The sequence below is a fragment of the Gallus gallus genome, chromosome 15, assembly GCF_016699485.2.
Source record: "Gallus gallus isolate bGalGal1 chromosome 15, bGalGal1.mat.broiler.GRCg7b, whole genome shotgun sequence".
In the NCBI taxonomy this organism is placed as follows: Eukaryota; Metazoa; Chordata; class Aves; order Galliformes; family Phasianidae; genus Gallus; species Gallus gallus.
This window is the reverse complement of record NC_052546.1, coordinates 6,952,132-6,977,062: the sequence shown is the minus strand read 5'-3', so window position 1 is coordinate 6,977,062 and position 24,931 is coordinate 6,952,132. Positions and strand designations below refer to the sequence as shown.

General features: G+C 48.6%; 1 protein-coding gene across 5 annotated transcripts in view; it reads right to left on the bottom strand.

Moving 5' to 3' along the window:
* KIAA1671 overlaps window positions 1-24,574 on the bottom strand; it is a 47,218-nt gene extending 22,644 nt beyond the window's left edge. For 2 of the 5 annotated variants that reach the window (XM_015275339.4, XM_040648096.2), the window contains exons 1-6: window positions 24,505-24,574; window positions 12,430-12,561; window positions 10,265-11,927; window positions 9,681-9,777; window positions 5,788-8,517; window positions 5,141-5,266 (exon numbers count right to left, since the gene is read on the bottom strand). In XM_015275339.4, the coding sequence (XP_015130825.3) occupies window positions 5,141-5,266; window positions 5,788-8,517; window positions 9,681-9,777; window positions 10,265-11,874 (4,563 nt within the window). In that variant the 5' untranslated portion in view covers window positions 11,875-11,927; window positions 12,430-12,561; window positions 24,505-24,574. 5 annotated transcript variants of the gene reach the window in all.
* Window positions 24,575-24,931: the final 357 nt, after the last annotated feature.

The following is a 24,931-nucleotide window of genomic DNA, read 5'->3' as shown; positions in this document are numbered from 1 at the left end:
AAACTGCCTAATATTTATATAAATAAGTTTATATAATTCTATGAATATCACACTTATTCTCCAGTAGTCTCTTGCAACAGTGTGAGAAGTTATACGGTTATATTCCCAGGTCTCTACAAGACCATATATACGCAGCAAACAGCAAACCTGCTCTGAAATGTCCAAGGAGTTCCGTGTTTTACAATACTACAGTTTCCCAAAGACTTCACAGTAGACAATCTCATCTCACTGCCAAGCAAAGCACATACACAGCAAGGCTTGTAAAAAATTAAAGCAATTAAAGCATGACATTGGACCTGGTGTCCATTCGTGAAGGCTTACAGAAATTAATCTTATCCCTTCAAATGTGGCTCTATGTGACAAATAGAAGCCTCTGTGCAGCGGTGACCCTTCCAGCTGGCAGGGAAAGCAGCACACTTAAAGGAGCTTGTCACTGAAGAGGGGCCTCAGAGCTGTTTGAAGAGGAAGTGCATGCTGAGGAGGAGAAACCTACCCTAACACTCACGTTAGAAACTGTGAAAACGCAATTCCAGTGCTGTTAGTGCTGGCTGTATCGCTCACACAGCTGGCAGCAGCCCTGGCTGCAGCAGGGGAAGGGAAGCTTTGGGAAGCAGAGCTCAAGGGTTGCTCCTAAACGAGCGGGGAAGGATGTTGCAAGCGTGCAGCATGCAGAGCTACAACTCTTAGATATAAACAAGGAAGAAATTCCAGCCAGAGGGTTTTCAGAGGCACCTCTAAGCAGTCCGCAGTCTCCTCGCTGTAAGCTGGCATTAAAGACAACAGAACCTGTTGCATCAAATACATCCCAAAAACAGAGAGAGCACGAAGGAACTGCAAAGCAACACCGTAGCTGCCTACAAACTTCCTTGTGACTGCCGAGAACAGCTCGGAACACCCAAGCCCTTAAGCACGACAGCAGCAAAGAAGGCACTCACCCACAAATACTGCAAGAACTTCAACAAACGCGGGCAGTAGTAATACTCCATCCTTCCACGGTGCAAAGCTAACGCCGAACCATCCTCCTTCGGGCCGGGCTGCCCGCGCTCCCCTCCTCCAGCAGCAGCCAGGAGCACACCCACACACTTAAAGGCAGCGCGCCTGAGGAGCGACGCTATCTGCACCCTCATCGCCAGCTGAGCTCTGCGCCTTTAACAGATGCTGGGGCTACTTATGGGCAGCACTGAGCTCCCATGTGACTTCCCCACTTGTGATTGAGCATCTCGCCGCCCCGAGTTCGCCCGTCTCGTTAATCCGTGGTCTACATTGCGAGCTGACCTTATTTGTTCTCTTGTGTACGAGGGGGGAAAAAAAAATAGCATGCATGTGAAAGAAAAGCTGCTTTTAATATCAAAATGCCTCCTGTGGACAAGAAGAAATAGACACAACAAGTGTCTTTTTTTTTTTTATATAGGACTGGAGTGCTCCCAAGAAAGCAATATGACCAAAAAAGGAAGAAGCCTAGAGAAGTGAGGCTGCCACCCGGCGCCCGTCATCCCAGGGCTGCTGGAATAGGAAGCCGGGGTGGTTGGGGCCTGGTGGGGAGCATCACTGTGGACACAGCACCGCGAGCTGCTTCTGCTCTGTCTGAGCCATGCCCTTGGCTTTCAGTTCCAGACTGACTCAGTTTTTAGGCTAGCAGAACGATTTGCACACGACTGGTTTCTAACTTCCATCTGGAGAGGAGCGAAGCTGCAATACCAGAGGCTTTATGCCATCAGAGGACAAGAGAGCTTGCTTTATGCTGGGTGCAATGAAGCTGCTGTGGGCAGACTGGGGACCCCTGGGGAGCTGGGATGGGTCCCACTACCCCTCACCCGTGCTTGTTTATAAAATATTTACCTTCTCTAGAAGATCGCATTTAAAAGTCAACTCATGATTTTGGTAAAGCGTTCCCACCCACGCATCAGCCTCAAATAACTGTGTTTATGTATCACTGCACTATGGATACCAGACTGTCTCACCAAAGTAAAAACGAAGATGAAAAAAAAAAAACAACCAACCAGATAAAGAAGCAGAGGCTTTGGAAGCCGCCACACTCACCCCAGTTCCAGTATCAAGCACTTTGCTTTTATCCATACAAACGTTGGTTGCAAGCCATGGCTGCACCCAGGTTGTCACTTCATCATCATAGAAGTGCATGAGGTGGAAGGGACCCCTGAAGGCCATCTGCAGTGCACAGGGACACTCACAGCCCCGTCCCCTGACCGTGGCTGTCTGCAGGGATGGGGCACCACCACCTCTCTGGGCACCCTGTGCAGTGCCTCACCATCCTCACTGTAAAGACTTCTTCCTTATATCCAACCTAAATCTCCCCCTTCTAGTTTGAAACCATCTCCCCTTGTCCTATCACACACACCCTGCTCAAGAGCTTGGCCCTTTCCTTCTTACAGCTCAGACAATGGCACAGGTCCCCCCAACCCCACAGCAGTCATCCTCCGATGACTGAATCAGGCATTGAGGTCTGTGACCCAACGTCAGAATTAGAGACCTGTGTCAGCTGAGATGGAACAAGTGGTGAAAGACACCGCTTGAAAACATCCTCCATGATTCACGTGGCTCACCACAGCACGTTGCGGCTCCAGCATCGAGCTGTGGGTGTCCCCGTGCATTGCAGGGGAGTGGGACCAGGTGGCCTTTTTGGGTCCCTTCCAACTGAAACCATTCGATGATTCTGTGTTGGAATACCTTTAGTAATTGTAGCTGCCCACTTAATATTTATAACACATTCAGTCAGTAGGTGAAAAAAAAATAGTAGCAGCAAAGATTATAATCAAGGTTAGCTAAAAGAGCATGTTGAGCAAACCACATATTTCACAGTGGGCAAAATAGAGAGAGATGATGTACAATGCAGGGCTTTAAATGCTAGGATTCTTATATTTCTTCCTGCACTGATTTTATAGCAGAAACTAAGGTCTCAAGTCCATTCCTAACAAATAAATCACTGAGAAAGTGTTGCTTGCTCTGCTGCAGGAAAGCAGGGAGCACAAGGCTTTGGGTTGATAAAAAGGACGACTCTTGCGACCCAAAGCCTCCACTAATAAATTCTCCATTAAGGAAATTTTATTCTCCCAAAGAGCAGTCAGGCGTTGGCACAGGCTGCCCAGGGAGATGGTGGGGTCACCATCCCTGGAGGAGCTCAAGGAACGTGGAGATGTGGCACCGAGGGACAGGGTAGCGAGCATGGTGGGGGTGGGCTGATGGTTGGACTGGATGACCTTGGAGGCATTCTCCAACCTTAATGATCCTGTGATTCTATGAGTGGGCATAGGTTGGACTTGCTGATCTTAAAGGTCTTTTCCAATCTTAATGATTATGTTCTAATGCTCCAGAAACAGGAAAAGCCAAAAGATTCGCACATGGGCACGTGGACGTGGCACCAAGGGACATGACCCAGTGACAGCACTCAGGAGATGAGCTCAACAGTTCCACTTGATTCTGAACCTAGACTTTCCAGCACTATGACTCCAGGATTCCATTCCTCCACCAGAGGGAAGCATTACAACGTACACACAGCAAAAGCTGTCTTCCTCCAGATGAGCGCTGGGTGTTACTGACCTCAGTGCCAGCAATAGCTCTGCTCCGCTCCACAGCCTCCTGTGACAGCCACGTGAGGCTCTGGGCCGCATGGAGGCATGGCGAGTTCTGTTACCCCAAAACTATTTCCAACAGCAGTTTTCTCCCACATTTTCTACGCTGTCAACAGCTATCTTTGCACGTTTGCACTACAAACAGGTGACATACAGTAACTCTGAGGGACTGGATGACAACCACCAAGTCTATAAGCAATCCAGACTTCCCAGTCATGGTTAGTCAATGTGAATCCCATGCCAAGAATGGGAAAGACAAGGGGATAACAGCCCTCTGTACCTCCCGTGAAGTTTTAAGGCTGGAATCACAACAGTATGAGTTTGTTCCCAAAGCTTCTGTTGAGAAACTTGTTTACAAAGCCAATACGGGCTGACAGAAGTCAGTGTGTTGAATTTGTTCTTCAGTAGCACACAACATAAGCCCACCAATGCTTCCCCTCCTCAGCTGCAGCAGCAACACCAGTGTGAGCAATTACAACAGGGCTCTGAAGAGAGCAATGCATCCCATGGCCACACGAGTGTGCTAGCAGTCCAAGAGAAGGCATGAGACTTGACCTTGGGACAGGGAAGAGCAGTGACATCTTTGTCATCTTTTCCACAAAAATAGAACGATTTTGAGAAGATGCAGGACAGCCAGATTTTCTAGAACTACAAATATGTGCATTTAGAATCATAAAAGAGTGCGCTCTGAAGTCACTGCAGGATTGCTCCACTGTGCCAAAACTGGGTTCATGCACAAGGTTAAAAAAAGCAAAGGCACAGCACTTGCAATGAATCAGAGCCAGTCCTTCCAGTAAGGAAGGATTTCATTGGGAGCATCACCACTTCCCACAAAATCAGAGTTGTGTTGTTGATACGCCATTTAAATCCCTGATTTTCCACAGAACACACTGATGTTTCATTTATTTTGTGACTTCTGAAAGATTCAGAACTCTGCTCTGCGTTTCAGGAGGTAGGATGTTAACTGTTACCTAAAAATCAAACGTATGGGCTGACATGGGAGGTTCTCCTGCAAGTTAGAAGAAAATCACCCAACAACTGAAGAGGGAATTTACCCCACTAAGAGAAAAGTCAGGCTGCTGAGAAAAGTAAGCTGGGATTATTCATGCAATTAGTTGTCTGTCTCTTGCCTACAGAAAGAAAATTAAACTCATAATTTTTCAGGCTGTGATCCAGTCCTATTGGTCCACACAGTTTTCCAGAAGAGACCACAATAGCCAATTCTCATTATCTAACCTGAGAAAAACAAGCAGCATAATGACCCAGTCCCACTCCTTAAGAGTCCGGGATGAAAAACCTTTGTTTAGAAAGAAACATAAACAAGCTGTCCAGTTAATGCGTTATGTTAGGAGACCTGGCATAGACCAGCGTGGTGGAAGCATTCCCTACTAGTTAAACTTCATAGGAAGAACATCTGCTCCTCCTGCTCAGAAGGCACATACTCCCCTTCCCGGCTATTTGAAAAAGAGGGAAAACAGCTCTGAAAGAAACAAGCCAGGCTGCACCTCCCTTATCTCTCCCCTAAGCCAAGAACCTCCTCCAAAATAACATACCGTTATGCTCTCCGCCCTTCTGTCTTTATAAAAAAAGCTGTGACTTCTTCTCTGAGTAGAAACAAAAGAAAATTCTCTTCCGTCTGTTTTTTCTGAACTCTGCTTGGTCCACTCCTTCCTAGGAGCCTGTTAAGAGAAAGGTACAGGCGTCACTAACAGTGCATATACAGGCGTACACAAAATGCCCTCTGAAAGTACAAAATGGAAGAACACCGTACCCGTCAACACCCAACCGGCTGTGCATTCATGCATTAACCTGTCACTGTTAGGGGAACCACCTGCATTTCACTAACATCGATGCCATCAGGGATAAATGAGGGGAATTCAATAACCTGACACGTACAAAAACAAAGTTGCAGAGTCAGCAGTTTAACCCCCTGGCGTTCAAAGCATTAACAACACACGCACACCTCTCATAGATCCTCCGAGCTCTCTGTACAGATACCAATTAATATTTATGCACTTGAAACACAAAGTCGGGTACAACATAGGTCCCACGAGAAAATCCACCAAAAGGAAATTGCATCCATTGAGAGGTGTGTGCGTGTCCCACTTAACGCCCAGAAGCTCTACTGAGACGTAACAAAATGTTTTCCTGGCTTTCATTTTTCAGTTGCAGGAAGCAGTTAGGCACCATTTGGCAATACCTTCTTATCCTCGTGGAAGATAGATTCCGACTGAGATGAGACCTTGGTTTTCCACCCGTTATCCACGCTCTCGGGTGGGAAGCTCTGCCTGGAGCGGTACAGGTCCTTTCTTCCTCTTGCTTCGTGCAGGAGTGCCAGGCCATCTTTACCAGGGCGGCTCTTTTCTGAATAGGAGCGTCTCAGATCTGGGGGTGCACTTCCTAACCCAGACGTATAGCTCTTCCAATCTTTTGTTTTACTTTTCACGTTGGAGGAGTCATTGGCACAGGTCACCTTACTCGCATCATCTCTGTCCCTCGTTACAGAGCTCCTTGCTACGTTTTTGCTCCAGTCCCCTTCCAGAGTCACCTCTGAGAACTGCTCTTTTGTGACCACCTTCTTCTGTAATAGCCCATCGTTGGCCTTTATGGACAGTCTGGAAGCAAAATTAACTTCCAATTTTTGGTCCACACCAATGGCATGTACAGGCTGTACCTTGTCAACCACAACTTGTGAGCTTTGGTTCCTGGAAGTTAAGTTCATGTCTTGATCATCATCAATGATGAATGTTTTCTTTGCAGTGAACTCCACAGGAGAATTGGCAAACTTATCTGGAAACAAGCAGCTGGGATTTTCCCAGGAAGGAGAGAATAACTTTCTGTCTTTGGATTTCTGTTTATCAGCCTCGGGGCCATGGGAATCCAATTTCTCTTTGCTCTTTTCAGTTGGAACCAATTTCTCTGGCCTATGGTATTCCTCCGCACACTCGCCCTGTTTGTTACTAACAGCATGGTGATCTGATCCCTTCCACTCTTTCCAGGTATAGGAAGAAGTCACCCTGTCTGACACGTTCCTTTTGTTCTTTGATTTGTTCCTACCAAATAAACTATGCTCCTCAGAGACCTTGTCTTGAATACTACTGCCCTTCACTGATTCTTCTTTGTATTCTGCCATAAGGGCATCAATATCAAGAACCTGGGGCCTGTAAGCATCCTCAGCCTTCCTTCCTGATACACCATAGCTGCTTTCACTGCTCTTCTGTGTGACTGCCTCACCATCTTTGTGCAGCTGTGCAAAATGCAGGGAGGATCGGGGTTCGTGGTAAGAGGAGACCTTTCCTCTGCTACCTTTGAGATCACTCTGAGCCGCATTTTCCCGTTCCTGTTTTAACAGAAAAGCATCAACATCTATGATTTTCTCTTTAGATTGATCCAGACCTTTTTCATAACACTTCTGGTTATCTTTCCCAGATACATGAAAACTACCAGATGCAATGTTTTTGGAAGAAGCATTATCTTTGTCCTCCCCTTTAACCCAATCCTTTTTAATATACACTTCTCGTGACTCTTCTCTACAGTCCGTACTCGTTATGCTTTTATCTGGTTTGGACCTACCAGAAAAATCAGGACCCAGATTAACTGCTCCCCCCTCACTTGAGCTAGAAATTTTACTACTTATTGTGCTAGCAGTACCAACAAAGCTTTTCTCTTTTTTGATACTGGGAATTTGATAAGTCACTGCAAAATACGTTGCCTTTGGTTCAAAGGCAGAACTCTGACTTTTCAAGTGCTCATCAGAACTGCCAGGAGCAGTTTGGTTTGCCTCATTTCCCTCCATCCGCTCTTTGATATTTCTCTTTTTAAGTGAATTTTCTTCCAATTGCAATGAATCTGTCCAGCTCAGCCTCTTTGTATTTTCAGGCGTGAGCCAGCTGATTTCTTCTGCCTTGACAGAATCATGAGGCAAGGTTTTCCTTCTCCACCTTTCAGAAGTCTTCAAGTCAGATATGCTACTTTTAGTTCTCCTGACCTTTTCTTCTGGGTCTATCACTCTGATTTTCTCTCTGTTTTCAGGAGCCTTACTACGTAAACCAAAGGCTTGGTCTTTGCAGTTTGAGTCTAGACTTCTCCCCAAAGCAAAAGCTCTAGATTCCTCTTTCACATCAGGATGGAGGCTACTGGAAGATTTACATAGTTGCCCACTTAGAAGCACCGAAGATGAATGGACCTGCTGTTTTTTCACACTGGTTGAGATAACTTCGTGACCAAAGCTGGGTCCAAATTCATAGTCTATTCCTCCTTGCCTAAAACTCCTTTTCTCAGAAGAGCATTTCACCAGATTAGACCTCCCTGTTTCATCAGTGGAAGAGTCTTCACTCCTGTCTGTTTTAATTTCAGCATGTAGCTTGCTTGTTTTCTCATTTATTCCAGAGCATTTACTTCTGTTTGTAGAGTAAGGTGTTTTCTCAGCTATTAATACTGCATCAGTTTCAGTTTTATCCAAGTCTTTTTTTCGTTCAGATAAAGTGCATTCACTGGAGAAGAAATCATTAGGATCCCTAGCAGCAGACTTGCTTGGAAAAGCTTCTCCCACCCACGAACGCCTGGTATGCCCCAAAGTCACCACATCAGGCTTTGCTTCGAGCTCACCACTCATTTTCAACGGCGAAGCAGTTGCAGGAAGATCATCAGCAACATTGTGCCTCTGAACGTTATGGTCAAACATGGTGGCTCGGACAGTTTTAATGCAGGTTTTTTCCGTCGCATTGGTTGGTTTTAATCTTTTTTCAAAGCTGCTTGTGAACGAGACGGGATTTTCACTTTGCTGAGAAAAGCGTTGGCTGTCTCCAGGGAAGCTTCCCTTTGTCTCTGTCTGATCTGTTCTGTTGGTAATTTTTAAAACCTGCCGGGATTTCCAAGGGTTCCCAGCAGCGTGAGCTTCAGTGGCATCTCCACTATGAGCAAGCGTGGTCTGGAACAAGAAAAAACACATCAGTTATGACTGTTACACACCTTTAGATAAAACATTTACTCACTCTCACTACCCAGCCTGGGCAAGTTAACCACATCCCTCTTCTCTAAACACAAAACCCATGGAGACACCAGTAATCTAAGCAGCAGTGTGTGGCACCAGCCTGAATTACCCCATTGCCACCTCATCCTATCATTTTTCAAGTTCAATCATTTTTCCAGTCAAAAATTACAACACTTGGAACTGACTTAAGGGTCTTTAAAAAAAAGCAAACAACACATGCTGAAGAAATTGAGAATGATTTTTAAATTTGACCTATACTCCTCCAGGCAGAGCAAGGGAATGTTTTTAATCCTACTTTATTGTCTAATTCTCTGAAAACAGTGCTTCCATTAGTGGAAGACTTTCCTTTTAAAGTGAATTTATCTCCTTTAAAAGGAAATTAATCTATAAAGATTTTTTAATTGAGCTGCGAGTTTCTCTATCACACACACTCCTGTCTTAAACCTACATAGGAAAAAAAACACACAGCCACGGGAACTCACAAGAAATATCCTCAAAACAACATTAAATCTCCAGTGCTATGAAGTGTCAGCAGAGAAGTTGTTCTGAAATGCCAAAGTGTTCCTTAGAAACAAGGACAGCCAAACAGCTTTAATAGCACAGTGCTATCTGTACAGTATTCAATGGTCAAAACTGCTAAACTAAACATTATTCAGGAGACTGATAAGAAACACACAGCCTGTAATAAGGAATTGTGACTCAGATGTGGAAATTTGGCACGCTCGTGCTATCCTTACAGAAAATGAAGGCTAATTGCTACATGGAGCCACAACAGCTGTGGCCTACATACACTAAAAGTTCCATTAAAGTAGTACACAATATGTTTCACTTTATACCACTGCATGCCTTTAACAGCACGCACGTTTGACTTTGTAAAAGCTCAACACCATCCTCCCATACTTCAGCAGCGCATCCCCATCCAGTGTCCAAAGATAGACTTACACAAGTAAACCTATTAGGATTATGCCATTCTTAATACTCCTGATGCCCATTTTAAAGTCACTGACTAGTAAAGATGCATGGGCTGCAGAGTATAGGGCTCTTTGCACTCCAAAGGCAAGCTTAACAGGAGGCTACACTGGCTGATGCCATTTCCTTACTTTTTGATGTTCTTGTGTTTCACTCCCAGAGCTGTTCCTAACTTCAGCAGCTTTCTCAGGCTTCGCTTCACTGGTTGATGATGTTGGACTTGAAAACCTAAGACAAAAGGTTCCATTCAGTTCTTTCAGATCCAATTAGTTAACATTTACACTTTCTACCAAAGCACACAGATGATACGTCATCTTATCCCAAAAAGAAATCACCCAGAAAGTATTTCTTAGAGAGGAAACATGGCTATTTCGTGTCACAGCTAATGGTATTCAGTGGTTTTACTGCATCTAGACCAAAGGACTAACAACTTTTCAGAGAGTAATGTAGCTTATTGCATACCATAAGATTTTTGAGATGCATGATAATGCAAAATGGGGAAAAATGCTATAACTGAGGCACGAGGATGTTAATATTTATTGTCCATATTTCCATCCCAGTGCTGGAAGGGATCCTCCAAGGCCATCTGGTCCCACTGCCTGCAACGTGTACAGGGACATCCAGAACACGTTGCTCAGAGCCTGGACCAGCCTGACCTTGAGCTATGGAACTCAATGAAGTCAAAAGAATTAAGCAGCATGTTTCTGAAACCTACATCTTTGTCAAGTCTGCAGAAAGCGGTCGCGATTGGAGCGATCTGCGAAGACTTCCCGGCTTAGCATCGGTGCTTTCTGTTGTCAGTTCTTTGATTCTCTGCTGGATATTCATGCATTTGTTCTCCCTCTCAGCAGCCGATGGGAGAGTCTCTGTATCTCCAGAGGGATTGGGATTTTCTGACGTGAACAAACTGATGTGTTTTTTAACACTACCTCTTACGATGCTGTTTTCCTTTTCTGAGGAAGCTGCAGGGCTTTCACAGCTGACAAACACACACGTTTCCTTTTGATCCAACCTCTTCCCTTCCCTGTTTGTTCTGCTTTCACCAGTGCTTTCAAAGGCTCTCTCAGAACTATGCAAATTAGTCACTATGCTTGGTTTTGTCTCAGTTTGCTCACTTTCAGATTTCTGCTTTGCTTCCCACGTGTGTTTTCCTTTATTTAGGATGCCAATCTCCTGACTACTGCATTTCAAATTTGTTTTTGAAGAGCTGCCTTTATTAAATTCCATTTCTTCGGTTTTTGGCCCCGTTTCAGACTGACCATGGCTGCCCACGTCAGTAAAAGAAGTTACTGATACGCTCTCCTTGCTCTCATGGGATGAGCAAGTCTTCTTGCTCGTAGCAAGGTCTTTAAGTTCAAATTTAGCCGTCAGGTCCATGGACAAAGGCCTTGGTTTCCTAACCCACGATTTCTCTGTAGGAGACTTTTCCTCAGAAGCTTCCACAGTACGATGCTTTTGATCTCTCAGAGATTCCAGAAAAGCAGCAGATACTGGTCTAGGTTTTGGCTTTTGCTGCACATCAAGAGAGAAATCAACTTTACTGTTCATGTTATTTGCATCGGTGTTGTTTTTCTCCGCTGGATGATCTTCAGTAGCATCTTTCTTTTCTCCAGCTTTGAGGGAGTTCCAGGAGACCGGTCGAAGACTGGAGGACAGCGATATCTGCCTGTGAAGAGACCCTTCAGGACTCCTGGAGGTCTCAGGTGATGGCTGAGATGGTTTCTCCTGCTTCACGTTGCACTGAGGCTCTTTTGTCTGCATAGTACTCAACACCCTGCGGTCATCAGCAGCCCTTTTTCCTTGGGCCAGGCTCACCTTTGACTGCTCTGTGCCCGCCGTCTCAAACAGAATGACAGTATTTGTATTGTGACCACTATAGTAAGTCATGTTTGTGACAACTTCGCTGCCAGCCTTGCTTTCATTTCCAATGGCTTTGTGATCTACTAATGGAGGAACATTTCCGCCCGACACCTTAGCAGACGTTGTTTCTTCAGAAGGCTTTCTAATAAGACTGCTTGATCTGAAAGCTGTAATAGGTGGTTTTACATTTGCAAAAGTATCTGAAGGCGTATCTTTAGAAAAAGGTTTGGGGAAGAGTCTTGGCCTTGATCCCAGCGACGGCATTGTTGCAGATCTCAGAGTGCTCCCAAATTTGTTCTTTTCTTCAAGCATTAGGGATGCTGAAGGCTCCTTTGTTTTGCTGCTTACATCTGAGAGCACGCTTACATACACTCGCTGTGATTTATCTTCTGTTCTGATCTCATTTAAGTCAGGTACCGTCGTCAAAGACGCCAAAGTAGAATTTATTTCAACTCTTGTTGCCATAGTTGTAATTACACATTCAACAGAACTGAAAAAATCCAACAGAGAAGGAGAATCTACAAGGAAAGAAAATACAGGCATTGCCGTAGAGTCAGCACAAACACCCAACAAATTCATTCTAACTCTAATTCAGGAGGTAGCTAAGCTCAAGTTAAGGTGTGTTTCAGCTGTGCTCTTACAGAGCACGTGCGTCAGATAACAAAAAGCTTACTTCTCAAGAAGCACCCCAGCAAAACACACCATTATTCATCAGTTAGGCCCAACAAACAAAAAACATGGCAAAACCTACAAAGGCATCTGTCCAGCACTGAGTAGTCAAGCAAATTTCATTGGTTAAATTGCTTGAAAAAATACTTCCTTTCTAAAGCAGGCTTCCCCACATTCATGTACAAACCTCACTCCTTTTCACAATACATGCAGCTGGCAAGTATATTCTTTCACGCTACCAAAAACATGGAGGTCAGTGTGACTGAAACTGTTATTTATGAGCTACAACCCGCAGCTGAACAGACACAAATGCATATCCCATGCATTTCCAAAAGCTTTGCTGCTACTCACCGTGATGTGCATTTTTTGCTGCAGCTGATGGATCTGAGCCCACTCACTTCTCATAGTGAAGAGTGGAGTTTGCCAAGATCACGCTAAGAACCAGGGAAAGGGATCCATTCAGCAGGGCCGATCGGACCTCTCCTGCAAATCAGAGAGCATTCAGAGTCTGGCAAGGCACACAATCATATATATATGGGTAATATCACTGGAGACAGAAATCCTGAGTATTTCAAGGCAAAAATCTGGCTCCTGCACGGAAACAAAGGCACCGGATTTAACCATATGGAGTAAGGGAATGTGCAGTTTTCAGTTACTAAAGAATCAACAAGAAATTACCACCTGAACCACCTGCAGTTGTGAAGGGTAAATAATTTGGTCAGCACGATAGCTATTAAATGCAAACACGGTTAGATCCACATCTCAGTGAGTACTGTTTGCAAATTCAAGCGTTGTCAATCACTGGTTAAACACTGAGCTCTGTGTTACTGTAATCTCAATTACTGTAATTTGCTTTCTATTGTAAATCTCCTCTCTGCGACAACCTTGTGGGAAGGCCTACCTGCAGGCTGACCTTCAAACGGCCCATTTTCAACCGAAACACGGCTTCCACCGTGACAAAGCAGCTTTGCCACCATCTCCCCGATAAAGGCAGGAGATGAGCTCTGCCTTTAACCACATTATTACTGCAGAGATGAGGGAAAATCAGCAGCCCAGCAGCAGACGCCTCCCCTCGGGCTCACCTTGCCAGGCCCCTTCACCTGCCAATGCACTCGAAATTCTGCCCCAGCTGCTCACCCCAAACACCTCCGGGTCTGCAACCTCTTCTTTCCAAAGCAGTCCCTGACCCAATCAGCTTATTGGAATCAATCTGTTCCTTCCGCGATCTCACAGCTCCTCATGAAATCTTCCTCCCTCTCCCGCTCCTTATTCTAAGAAACGCCATCAAAGCCCGATTAAAACGCTCTCGCATTCCAAGGATGAAAGGCTTTGCGAAGAGCAGCTATGCCCTAAAAGCAGAAGAGGAACACTGCTGAAGCAAGGGCGATGCTAGCAGAGAAGACTGCGAGGCAAGAAATCAAGATGCTGATTTCATACAGCCATAGAGCTGTTTGAATTGGACCCCCGCAGGCCGTCTGGTCCCACTGCCTGCAGTGCACAGGGACACCCACAGCTCCATCAGCGCTCACAGCCCCGTCCCCTGACCGTGGCTGTCCCCAGGGATGGGCCATTTACTGCTGCCTTCCAGTACTCAAGGATCAGAGTTCCTTTTCCCCAGGAAAGAAGGGAGCACTGAGCTTCTTAAATGGAATCAAAGTTGATCCGCAGTGGAACGTAAGGCGGTGGCTATATAATGCGGGACGTAATCCTTGCTCGCAGCACTCAGCCAACATTCCTAAAGCACCATTTACCCACTCGCCTTACGCTCACTGCTTCATTTCACTGCACTGCACTCAGCCCCCGAGCTGAAACCTCATTTTTCCACGTGATCCCATGAAGTCCATTTCCAGGTTTTAAACTCGGATAACTCGGCTATCCTCCCAGAGAAACACGACCCCAGACTGAAAAGAACAACAAAACAGTAGAATCGCAGAATGGAGTCAGAAGGGACTCTTAAAGCTCATCCAGCGCATGGATACGTGGGGGAAAGAAGCACCTCGCCCTGCTGGCACCGCATCCCACACAACCTGCTCCCTGTGTCCCAGTGCCACCGCGTGCCCACACGTACCAATGGTGCTGGTGTCCTGCCTTCAGCACCCAGCAGCAGCCTCTGCCCTCGCTCCTCTTCCTCCACTTCAGCCCACCCGTGGCTGCACAGGACCTTCCTCCCCTGCTGACCCACTATGGATGCTGCCAACGTATGAGCCCTGTCTGTGCTCGAACCGCCTTCAATCCTTCCTGTCCCAAGGCGCTGCCTTCATTTCATTTCGTCTTAATTAAGCAATCTATCCTCACAAAGCATGTTGATGTTGCATAGCTGAAACCAAAGCGGATTACTCACTGCAGGGCGTCATTTTGGCCGTGTTGGGGATGGAAGGGCTCCACGCAGCTGCCTGCCCCGCCGTGCCCACCAGCGCACCGCTGTTACTTACATCAGCGCTAAGTCCCATAAGCCTATTAGGACAACAGGAGCAGCAGCCTGCAGATAATTTTTCCACCACGAATCACGTGATTATAGCCAACTTCCTTGCTCGCAGACAAGCATGCTTTAAATGGCACAGAGATTTGTATAGCGGAGCGCCAGCAGTTCCTGAGCACCCTGCAATGCCATCGGTGCGTTCATCCACTAGTATAGCAAAGCGCAGGAGCTACCAATGACCATCTCCATACACTGCAGAGACACAGAGCAGTGCTGGGCTTATTTCATTGCTTCTATGACAGGTTTTCCCATTAACCAAGTGCTTCGGGCTTGAAAAAGTTACTTTTCCTTCCCCCCACCCACCGGCTATGCGTTGGAATCAAAGCCTACAGCAACCCTTCTTAAGCAGCCATCCTTCTGCTGCCTCCTGCAACACTCAGAGCCACTGATAGGATCTGCCCTGCTAATTATTTAATCCCATCACTTACCATGCACGTATGAAAAAAGACTGGCTTAACCGTGTGCGTGCATCCCACCAAGAGCACAAGGCTTTGTACAGCACAGTCAGGCAGTCAGGAGATACAAGGCATGGCAAGAGCTTCAAGAAAACACGGAGCTCGTTCCACTGCCAGCAATGAAAGTTTACTGGTAGATATCTGCAAAGAAGTGCTCCACATCTCACCAGACAGATACGACCTGCAAAGTCCTGTACATCTTTAATGCAAACCCTTCCAAGAACTGCAAGATCTCCATCCCCCATGTGCCAACGTGATTAAAGCTTTTGGTTCATCAAAGGTCAAAGGACTGTCCATTGGGAAATCGAAGTCCAGTCCTATCCCAAGGGTGAACTGCTCCGCCCTGACATTTTCTCCCATTGCAGGGAAAGGCTAGTGTTTTGTTCAACGAAGAGTCAGCCTATAAATAGCAGCATTTACAAGCACTCGTAAATCTCTAATTGCTATTGCCAGTGCAATTGCATAACTATCGTCTGTTAAAGCTTCACTGAGATCCAGACATGCACTAAAGAACAGAAATATTTTCCATCTTTCTGGTTATGTGCTGGCATCTCAGTGCTGGAGGGGCAACCCAACACCTGGTATTTTAATATACATCACATCAATAATTTCAATGCCCTAACCTGTGTTAGGCAAGGTAGTTAAACAGGTACGAGTCACCCAGTGCTACAAGCTCATAACTTACGTAATTACATGTCTAATCAAATCATAAATTTGCTGCTAAATACAAAGGCATGTCTGTGTAATGGACAATATTAAGCTGAGAGGACTTCCTTGATGCAGCAGGACAATCAGTTGGTGGGACAATCACGAAAACACCACTTCAGAGTAGGATTCAATGGGAAAATGCCCCTATACGTCATGAGGGGATGACGTGTGCAAAAAAAAAAAAAAATTCATTCAAATTCATTCAAATCCTCCCGCAGCTGTCAGTCCTATGTGATTTCTGTAATGTTGTTTGTGTCACATCTAAAAAGTGACCAGACAGGATCTATCCACAACAACCAGCACCGCCGGCAGCGAGCAGCGATGTTCCTGGCACCCCACTCCAGTGTGGCTGAACAACAACTCCACTGTTAAGAACAACCCAGTGCAAAGCAGGGTCCTGACCAGGTCCTTCCCACTCGCTGCACCCTTTGCCAGTTGGCTCTCTCCCTATGGCAGTCCCACCAGGAAACACGCTCGGTATCTCCCCTGACCCGCACCACCACCTCGCTACGCCCCATTCTTCCCTCATTTCATCCTCCTCACCCATCTCATTGCAAACTCTTCGCTTCTGAGTTTCACAGAGGTCCTCGATTGGGATGAGTCCCACCAGAGCCAGCCAGAACGAACCTTAGCCAAAGGAGAAACGCTCTGAAATTGCAGTGAATCAGGAGGTTTTGGTACCCTTCCGAGTGAGTCATCCCCCGCTCCCAGCGAGCGCTCCGCGGGAGGGACTCCACCTGCCTCGTTAGTGGGTGGGTATTTTCAGAAACCTCAATTCTTTCAGCAGTTGAAATAGAGAACAAAAACAGAATCTCGATCTCTGCCAACACTGGATGACATCCAGCAGGAACAACGTGGGTTACCAGTAGGGCTGAAGTCAGGCTAGGAGCACGCTCATGCACAAGGTCGGCACTCCCAGCGGGTCTCAGAAAGCTCTGCTCTGTTTGCTCGTGTCATCAAACATTTGTTTTTGCGGTCAGCTTCAACTCCTGCTAATGTTCCTGTAGGCTTCATCCTCGGAAATGCATTTTGCCCACAACCAACGCCTGCAAATGACTTCCCCAGCACGATACACAGTCCAGACGTTCCAGAAGCACTTGTGCTGCATACCAGATGAAGCACTAATGATCAGGTTTTGCTACAGCAAGAAAACTTGACTGTGGGACTCAAGGAAAAAGAAAAAAAAGACAAAGCAAAGCACTTCCAGAGGCGCAGTTGGTTGGTTCTGGACAAGCACCATCCTACCCACAGCTCCCAAATGCAGGAGGGGTTGCACTCCTGGCATGCAGAGCACAAAGAGTTAACTTGGTGAGCTGGCACCTCTCCTCCAACCTGTTCAGAATCATTATTATTCAAGAGGAAGTTATATATTAATTTGCAGGAACAACAATCTCTTTGTGTGTGAAGCTTCACTTCACACTTGCCACGTTTAAAATAAACGTCGCAGGTCTGAATGGAAGAGGGTTAACCCTCCCCCCCCCCCGGATGCATCTCTCTTTTGTTCTCATACCACGATCCGAATCGCAATGAAATTAACCCCAGGCTAATTGATGTACGCCCCCTGGGCTGAAAGAGGGCCGGTTCTCCCACTGCCCCAGCACAGGATGCCACCCTCAAGGCTGAGTTCCGACAGTAACGGGAGCTCGGAGACCACCCCCACCGGGAAGAACCACACTGAGCCCAGGGAGGAAGCAGAAGGAAGGGATTGTTTTATAGACAGAGCCTCCAAAGGTCACCATCTCACAGAAATAGCACGGTGCAAAGAGCCATTTCCTGCTGGCCTCTGCAGGGCAGGTGCTTTTGTGTCAAAGAGACCGTACGGAAGGACAAAGCCCCTAATCCTCTGATCTTCCTCTTCAACTTCTAACAGGATTGCCAGCCCTGGAAAACGCATTTGTGACCCTGCCCAGGAAACCACCTTCAGAAAGGACAACCAGCTCGGAGCTCCCGGCACTCATTTATAAACGCTGCCCGTTTTTGTGCATTCGTCTGATGGCTGAAAAAGAGATTAAGGTATTAACATTGGGAGAAAGCACAAAGTCGTTTCATCCAGTGTTTAGCGTTAAGAAAACCCCAAGCTAGTGGTCTTGAGCCTCCTCAGAGTCACTTTGACACTTAACCATAACCTAAGCCTTAAAAAACAGAGGACAAAGGGAAAAAAGCTGCTGACTGACATCTGCATCTGAGGTCGGAGCTGCAAGATGGCTTCTGCCAAAAGACCCACACGGAGTTTTACATCTGCCCATCTGGAAGGATGAGCTCTGAAGCTGAGCCACCACCAGCAGAAAGCCTCCTGCATGGAGCACACCAAGGTGCTGTACCAGGTCGTGCTGCTTCCCAGCTTCCATCTAACAAGAGCAGGTTGTCATTGCATGTTTTTGTTCGGAACATTATGGCCTCCTTCAGCCCTTACAGCCCAATGTCTTCACTCGCTGATTCTCCATTTGTTTTCTTACAATCACATGCTGTGCTCAGCAGCTCTCCCGTTTTGCTTCTAACAACGCACCCTCCTTCAGTTGCCCAGTAGCAATTTCTCCATCCAGTCCACCATTCCACCCTTCGGATATTTGTGTTACTCATGACATGAGCACGTCACCCGGCCGGGTCAATAGGGCTCTGCATTCAACCCCAAATACTCATCCCAAACATCACCGCAGGAGGAGCTGCGCCACACCGGCACCCAGCATGGGCCTCACCATTGGGCTGTCCTCCTCTGCCACCAATCATACAACAGCTTTGGTTGGAGAGGTCCTTGAAGATCCCCCAGTTCCAACTCCCTGCCATGGGCTGGGTGCCCCGGGTCCATCCGTGGCCTTGGGCACCTCCAGGGATGGGGCACTCACAACTAAAGAATGGCTTCCAGCTCTCATTCTGATCCTGGTTAAGAATTCCTGTCTTAAAGATGACAAAACTGTAACAGCTGTACCCATTCTAAGCGAGCAATAACAATACCTCATCATTGGAGAGCGTTGTTCCTCGGAAACACAACACTACATGGAAAATTGAGGCCTGCAATGAATTACCAGCCAACACGCTATCTAGAAGCTTTATGACTACAGCGATCCCTTCCATCTCCTTATATGCTCAAGAAAGCACAGAGGGAAAAACAACCCATGAACTGAAAGTCAACAGCTCAAACACATGAACTCTTAACAATTTGGAGTGGAGAGGGGGGAAAAAAAAAGAACAGCAGAGCCAACAACACTGTACTGACGTGGCAGCACCAAAAACATGGAGGTGATGGAGAGGGGGAAAACACCAGGGACTTCCCAGCCAAACCCACAGACAAGCAGAGCCAGCAGAAAGCAGTTAGACAGGATGGCAGGACAGGTCTACCTGGGCAAAACTGCCCAGTGTCCAACTCAGTCTGCAGTGCTCTCAAAACGCTGACTCTGGCTGCCCCTCCCATACTCACAGGCTTTTCCATGCTCCCATCAGCACTGAGTCCCGGTGGAACCGGTGTAATTATCAGGATGCTGAGATGTGGGGTTCCATGTGAGAGTTGTCTCAGCACTTCAAGGAGCCAACACCAGCAACAGACGATGGTCAAGCTTTATAAAGGTTTTACAGCAGCAAGCAAAATCCAGAATGAAGGGGCTCTAAGCAAGAGGCAGACAGAAAAGTACAGGAAGTTCCCCTCTCAGAACTCGCAGGAAGGCTGCAACCATCACATGGCATAACAATGCTCCTAATCCACCAGGAGCCATTTGTTGTTAGGAGGGACGTCACAGAGATAAGAGTGCAGCCATTTCTGGAGCCAAGCTGAACAGAAGAGATGGCAATTTTTTTTTTTTTTAACCTTAGAGTAACCATTTTCAGCATCCATAAAGGCAGCATTCTGAAAGCCCATCAGCCTGGAATTAAAGCTATTAGATTTCCAACACAAAGAGCGGAGCTGAGCAAAAAGCTACAGAGAGAAGTCGTAAACATAGCAACTTGCTCCTTACAGAGCCAGGCTTGTGCACAAATCATCCCCATCAAGCATGCATTACCATACCACAAAAAAAAGGGATTCAAAATCAACCGTGTTTCACCTCATGTGCACCAGCCCAGTACCAACAAACTCAACCTTACCTACATCCACCACATCAGAGATGCGTTGCGTATGTTTTAACACACCACACATGCTCTCTAAAGGCACTAAATGTGTTGGTTAGGAAACAATGCCCACTGCCATTCCTACCATTGAAAACTAAATACAAGAGAAAAGGCTCCGTGCTGTTTGTAAGAGATGGTCAGCAGCTGGACCTGAGTTACACATCCGCTTCCATGCACATGTCCGGACGTCTGCACTCAGTGAACCCAATCGTTACAGCTACCTTAGCCTTTTACCTCAATTAAAAGTGTCTTCCAGGAAGAAAAACGGATATCCATTTCACACCAGGCTTCAGCCTCCCTCAGCTCCTCTTCACACATAAGCACGATACCAACACCAGCCTAAATGAGGACAAACCAGGACTGGCAGCTGCGTGGTTACGAGGACGCTTCTCCCAGCCCAGACCAACCCTCAGCACTCCAAGCGCCGAGCAGAGGCTCCGATGGAATCTGCAAGCACTGCAGAAGCAAAAGGAAGAGCAATTCCAATACGTTTAACAGCCGAATTAGCATAATGCTCACCATGCAGAAACTGGCCTCCCTGACCTTTGCTAAATGCTGACCTGTAGCTACGGACGAGCCTTTCCAATGGGTGAGTCAAGCACGGCTACGGGAGAAGACAAGAAAACATCCATCGCCCCGTCCAGTTGAGTGAGAAGTCATCTCTTACAACAAAAACCTGCCTTCTGTGAGGAATGTAAACTGCAAGTTGCCTAGTGGGAATTACAGGATAGATCCGCTCAAACACGTTTTAGAAACGCTTTGAATTCACGGCTTAAGCCAAGGCATCTATTTTCTTGAATGCTGCTGTGATTGCAGGATGGAATAGGACACGCAAAAGGAAATCCCTGCGGCCAGGGGGTGGTGGGGTCACCGTCCCTGGGGGTGCTTAAGGAAAGGGAGGCTGTAGCACGTTGGGACACGGCTAGTGGGCAACACTGCTGGTAGGTGGGTGGTCGGACTGGGTGCTCTTTTCCAGCCTTCACGATGCTGTGATTTGTATACGCGTACTGCAAGAACAGGATGACACATAGGTAACCATTAGGCTGCTTTAAATATTCCAGGGGCAAATCACACTAATAGCCGACATTTACAAGTGCTGATACAGCCAGAGCACTGTCTGACAACAAACAACAAGAACAACACTTCTTGCCAGGCAGCCAAATAAAGGGAGAAAGCAGCCGAGCTGCACAACTTGAGATAAATGCCTGCCTCAGAAAGGCATCTGTGCTCGTTCTGCTCACTGAAGAACTCTGAGTGTTCTCCTGAAAATCAAACACCATTACGGCAGCCAAAAATTCCAGCTCTGTTTAAAATGTATCGTACTGGGCTGAAATGCTTTCATTCCGGATGAGGCGGCTTTGTCCATCGAAAGCCTTGTATGGCTGAGCAGCACACAAACACCCTCTTGGGTTCTGGCACAGCTCGCCCCTACCGAGAGGGACTGATCCTGCACGGCAGCCAGGCGTGAGTCCAAGCTGCAGCCTGAGCTCACTGCAAGAGAGGCAGACAGACAGACAGACTTCAGTCCTTACGTGCCTCTTCCAAATTCTGCCCAGCATCACAGAAGGAAGACCTCCCTATTCCTACAGCAGGAGGAAAAGCAAAGCGTGCGCTCAGTACTGAGAGCAGAAAACAGCCACTACAACACAAACACAGGGCTGATGTGTATAGCAACAACTCGGTTTGCATCAGCAAACTCTCCTATGCTTTCATGCAGCTCAACAACACACCACACCAAAGCATGTGAGACTGAACCCAACAGAGCTGCTTTCTTTTCCTCCCCCTTTGCTGCACCCGAGCTGCCTGCTGCAGCGCATGGCCGCTTTTAGGAGCGCTGCTAAGTGGGTCAGAGCTGCGGCGCTGCCCCGAGCCCAGGGCTGCTCTGCCTGGGAACGCACTCATCTCCCACCGCCCCACGCTGAGCCTTACACTAATTCTCTGCACCGACACAATTAGGAGCTGCACAAAGCTGGAGCTGCCCATCCGCTGCACGCTCTGCTTAAGGAAAGCGTGCTCCGCACATTCCCTGCTCAGGGAAACTTCTGGAGCACGCCCATGTCATTTTTCTTCCCTTCGCAGTGAAAACCAGGCAGATAATCCAACTGCTGCAGGTTTGGTTATCTTTTCTACTTGTTGCAGCAAGCAAACGACCATCCTGACTCATAATCATTACAAGAGCAAGAAGCTTTCGGTGCTCGCACTGTTGCAAGTCCAACATTTATCTCCTTCCAGGCACGCCGCAGCTTTACGCTAGCCCAGAATGGAAAGTTGGGGCAGTTAATGCCGATAAGAGGTTCTAATGAGCAGCTCTGTAATTGGCTTTCAGGAGCCCAGATTTCCCCCAGCCGCAGCGCACACTCCTAGCACGGGGATGAGGAACACAGAAAGGAAAGCCGGCTGCTATTTGCAGCGTCCCCCAGCCCGGAGCAGAGCAGCTGGAAGCACGGCAGGCCCACGCACGGCGCTGCACAGGGCACAGGTGCACCCAGGGTTCAGCAAGGGCTGCTCCCAGCGATGCTGTCAGAGCCATTAAAGCCGAGAGCGTTCCAAAGGCTGAAGTTTGCTCCTGAGGGAACGCCCGGGCTGTCCCCACGCGCTCCTCCAGCACAGGGAGCCCTCCCTTCGACAGACGCCTGATGCAAAAGCGAGCAGTTCGTGGCTTTTCCCATACGATGCCTTTGGATGATTCCTATGTAAATAAATAAAAAAACCCAAACCAACGAGAAACACACCTAAAAGATTGCAACACCCCCAGCTTCCCGTCACCCCTCGTGCATCAAGTGGAGAAGTGATACGGGCTGTGCTCACAGCATTGCTGCAAGCCTCATGCCCGGGCTTGCAGCACAGAGCAGCTCACTGCAGCCCAGCTTTTGCAAACAGCCCACTGAACACAAGGCGAGCTGCTCCGGGAACGTCACCTCCAAGCACTGAATAGAAACAGAGCTTTCCTCCCAAAAGCTGCTTGCTGCTAGGAATCAAAGAGCCTCAGAATACAGCACCTGTGTTAAGCAATACTGTGGGAAGACGCTGAGTATCTCCCTACCAACAGCATCTTGGAAGCACACCAAGCTACAAAAGTGAAAGAGGCTTCCAGCCAGCATTATTCACACCCTCCTGCAGGAAAACGTCCTATGGAAAGCAATAGCTTGGAAATACGGAAAGGACAGCAGCGCTGTATGGAAGTCAAACACTTAAATCTTGCATTTAGTCATTCATGCACACACGCACCCCTTCTGCCAGTCAGGGCTTTATAAAACCACGCCAGCGTGACAAAGCCACTACCAAAGGAAACGTCCCCAGGCCAGCAAGCAACGCAGCTACCAGCTTCAGAGCACCGGTGGGATGCTTCCTTACAGCTCCAGAGCAACTCATGTGCAGCAGGGAAACAACCCGGAGCTGCACCAGCTTCGTTCTGACGGCACTGGGAAAAGCTGCCAGGAGAGAGAGAGCGCTCTGCGAGCACAGCTCCAGCACAGACTGATCCCGAGGAGAGGACGAGGCAGCGCACAGCAACGCATTGGCACCACGGAGGAAGCTCATTTTTTACTCTGCAGTCACCAAGCCTGTGTGAAAGGGAAGGGAGGTGCCAAGGTCGGCTGCAAAGAGAGCCGGGGACGCAGGCAGGGACCGAGCAGAGCCTGGCACTACTGCGTGTGTGCCAACATCCTGCACCCAGGACCCACGGCGCACAGCTGCTGCACCCCTTTGGGACTGCTCGGTGCTGCTGGCAGCCTGCAGGCACAGCGGGTTCACATCCAGGGGCACAGTGCTGCACATGGCTGGAAACGGCATGGAAAAGAAAACAGGAAAGGGAATGTCGCTGCTGCCCACGGCTTGCAATACAGCAACGGGCAAAGGGAACTTAATTATCAGCCCTCAGAGCTCCCCCAGCACGCCGATACCGGGCAGGAACCACCGCAGCGCTTCGGGCAGGCAGGAATTCCAACCTCACAGCAGGAACCAGCGTGGAGAACGGCCTGAAAGGGAATGGGCTGAGCCTCACAGCTGAATCCCCAACAAACCACGCACCCATCACAGGTGAACCGTGGGCTGGGTCAATTTAAGCAGCTGCTGCCCTCCTTAATGGCTCCGAAGCAGAAAGGCTCAGTAGATCTACGTGCTAATGCACATTCTGAGCTGTTTTTACCCGAAAAACCACAACATGCAGCGAGAAAAACCCTACAAAAGACGGCGAGGGAAAAGTTCATACGTTCTTGAAAGCTTTTTTGGACCATCCCCGGCCGGAGCTGCCGGCCAACTCCATCAGCACCGCTGCCATGCGCTGCCCGTTTCCCCACCACGCCCTACAATGTCACCAAACCATAACAGGATTGCTGTGCCGCTGCTACAAGAAGAGCTGCAGTGCCTTCCAACGACAAGGAAACACCACCGGCACTCCCCGAGGCCAAACAGCCGAACGACCCCCACGGTTACCCTGGAAACACGCTTTACCTCTTCCGCCTGCCAGCAGGATCGCCCACCGTTTGCCATCGTGGAATTAAGCAGCACTGCGCCGCGTAACCCCGAAGGGCGGCGGAACCCCGTGGGGCGGCGGAGCCCCGCGGCTGCAGCCCCCCCCGCGGCCGCGCTCCCCGCGGGCACAGCTCAGCTCAGCTCCGAGCCGCGCCCCGTCCGAGCACAGCCCCCCCCCCCCCGTGACCCCGCAGCCCCCGGCCCAGCACTCACCCCGCTCCGGGCGCCGCGGGGAAGTTGCCAACGAAGTCTGAACGAGGCGCGGCCCACGCGCGGCCTGCCCGGCAGATACCCGGGCACGGCCGGACGCCCCCACCCAGCCGGGGGCGGGGACGGGGCGGAACGGAGCCGCCCCCCGCGCCGCTCGGCCCGAGGGGGCTGCTCGGGGCGGCGGGAGGGCCGCGCGGGGCGGGGCGGGGCGGGAGGCGGGGGAGGGCCGCGCCCGTCCGGCCCCGTCGCGTCCCGAGGCTGCGGCGCCTCAGGCCGTCCCGTCCCGTCCCGTCCCGTTCCCCCGCCCGGCGCCAGCACCGCGGCGCGCGCAGCCCGGCCCGGCCCCGCGGGAAGCGCCGCTGTTGCCACGGCGACCGCGCGGAGCCGCCGAAGTGGGCGGGGCTTCGTTTCTCCCTCCTCATTGGGCGAT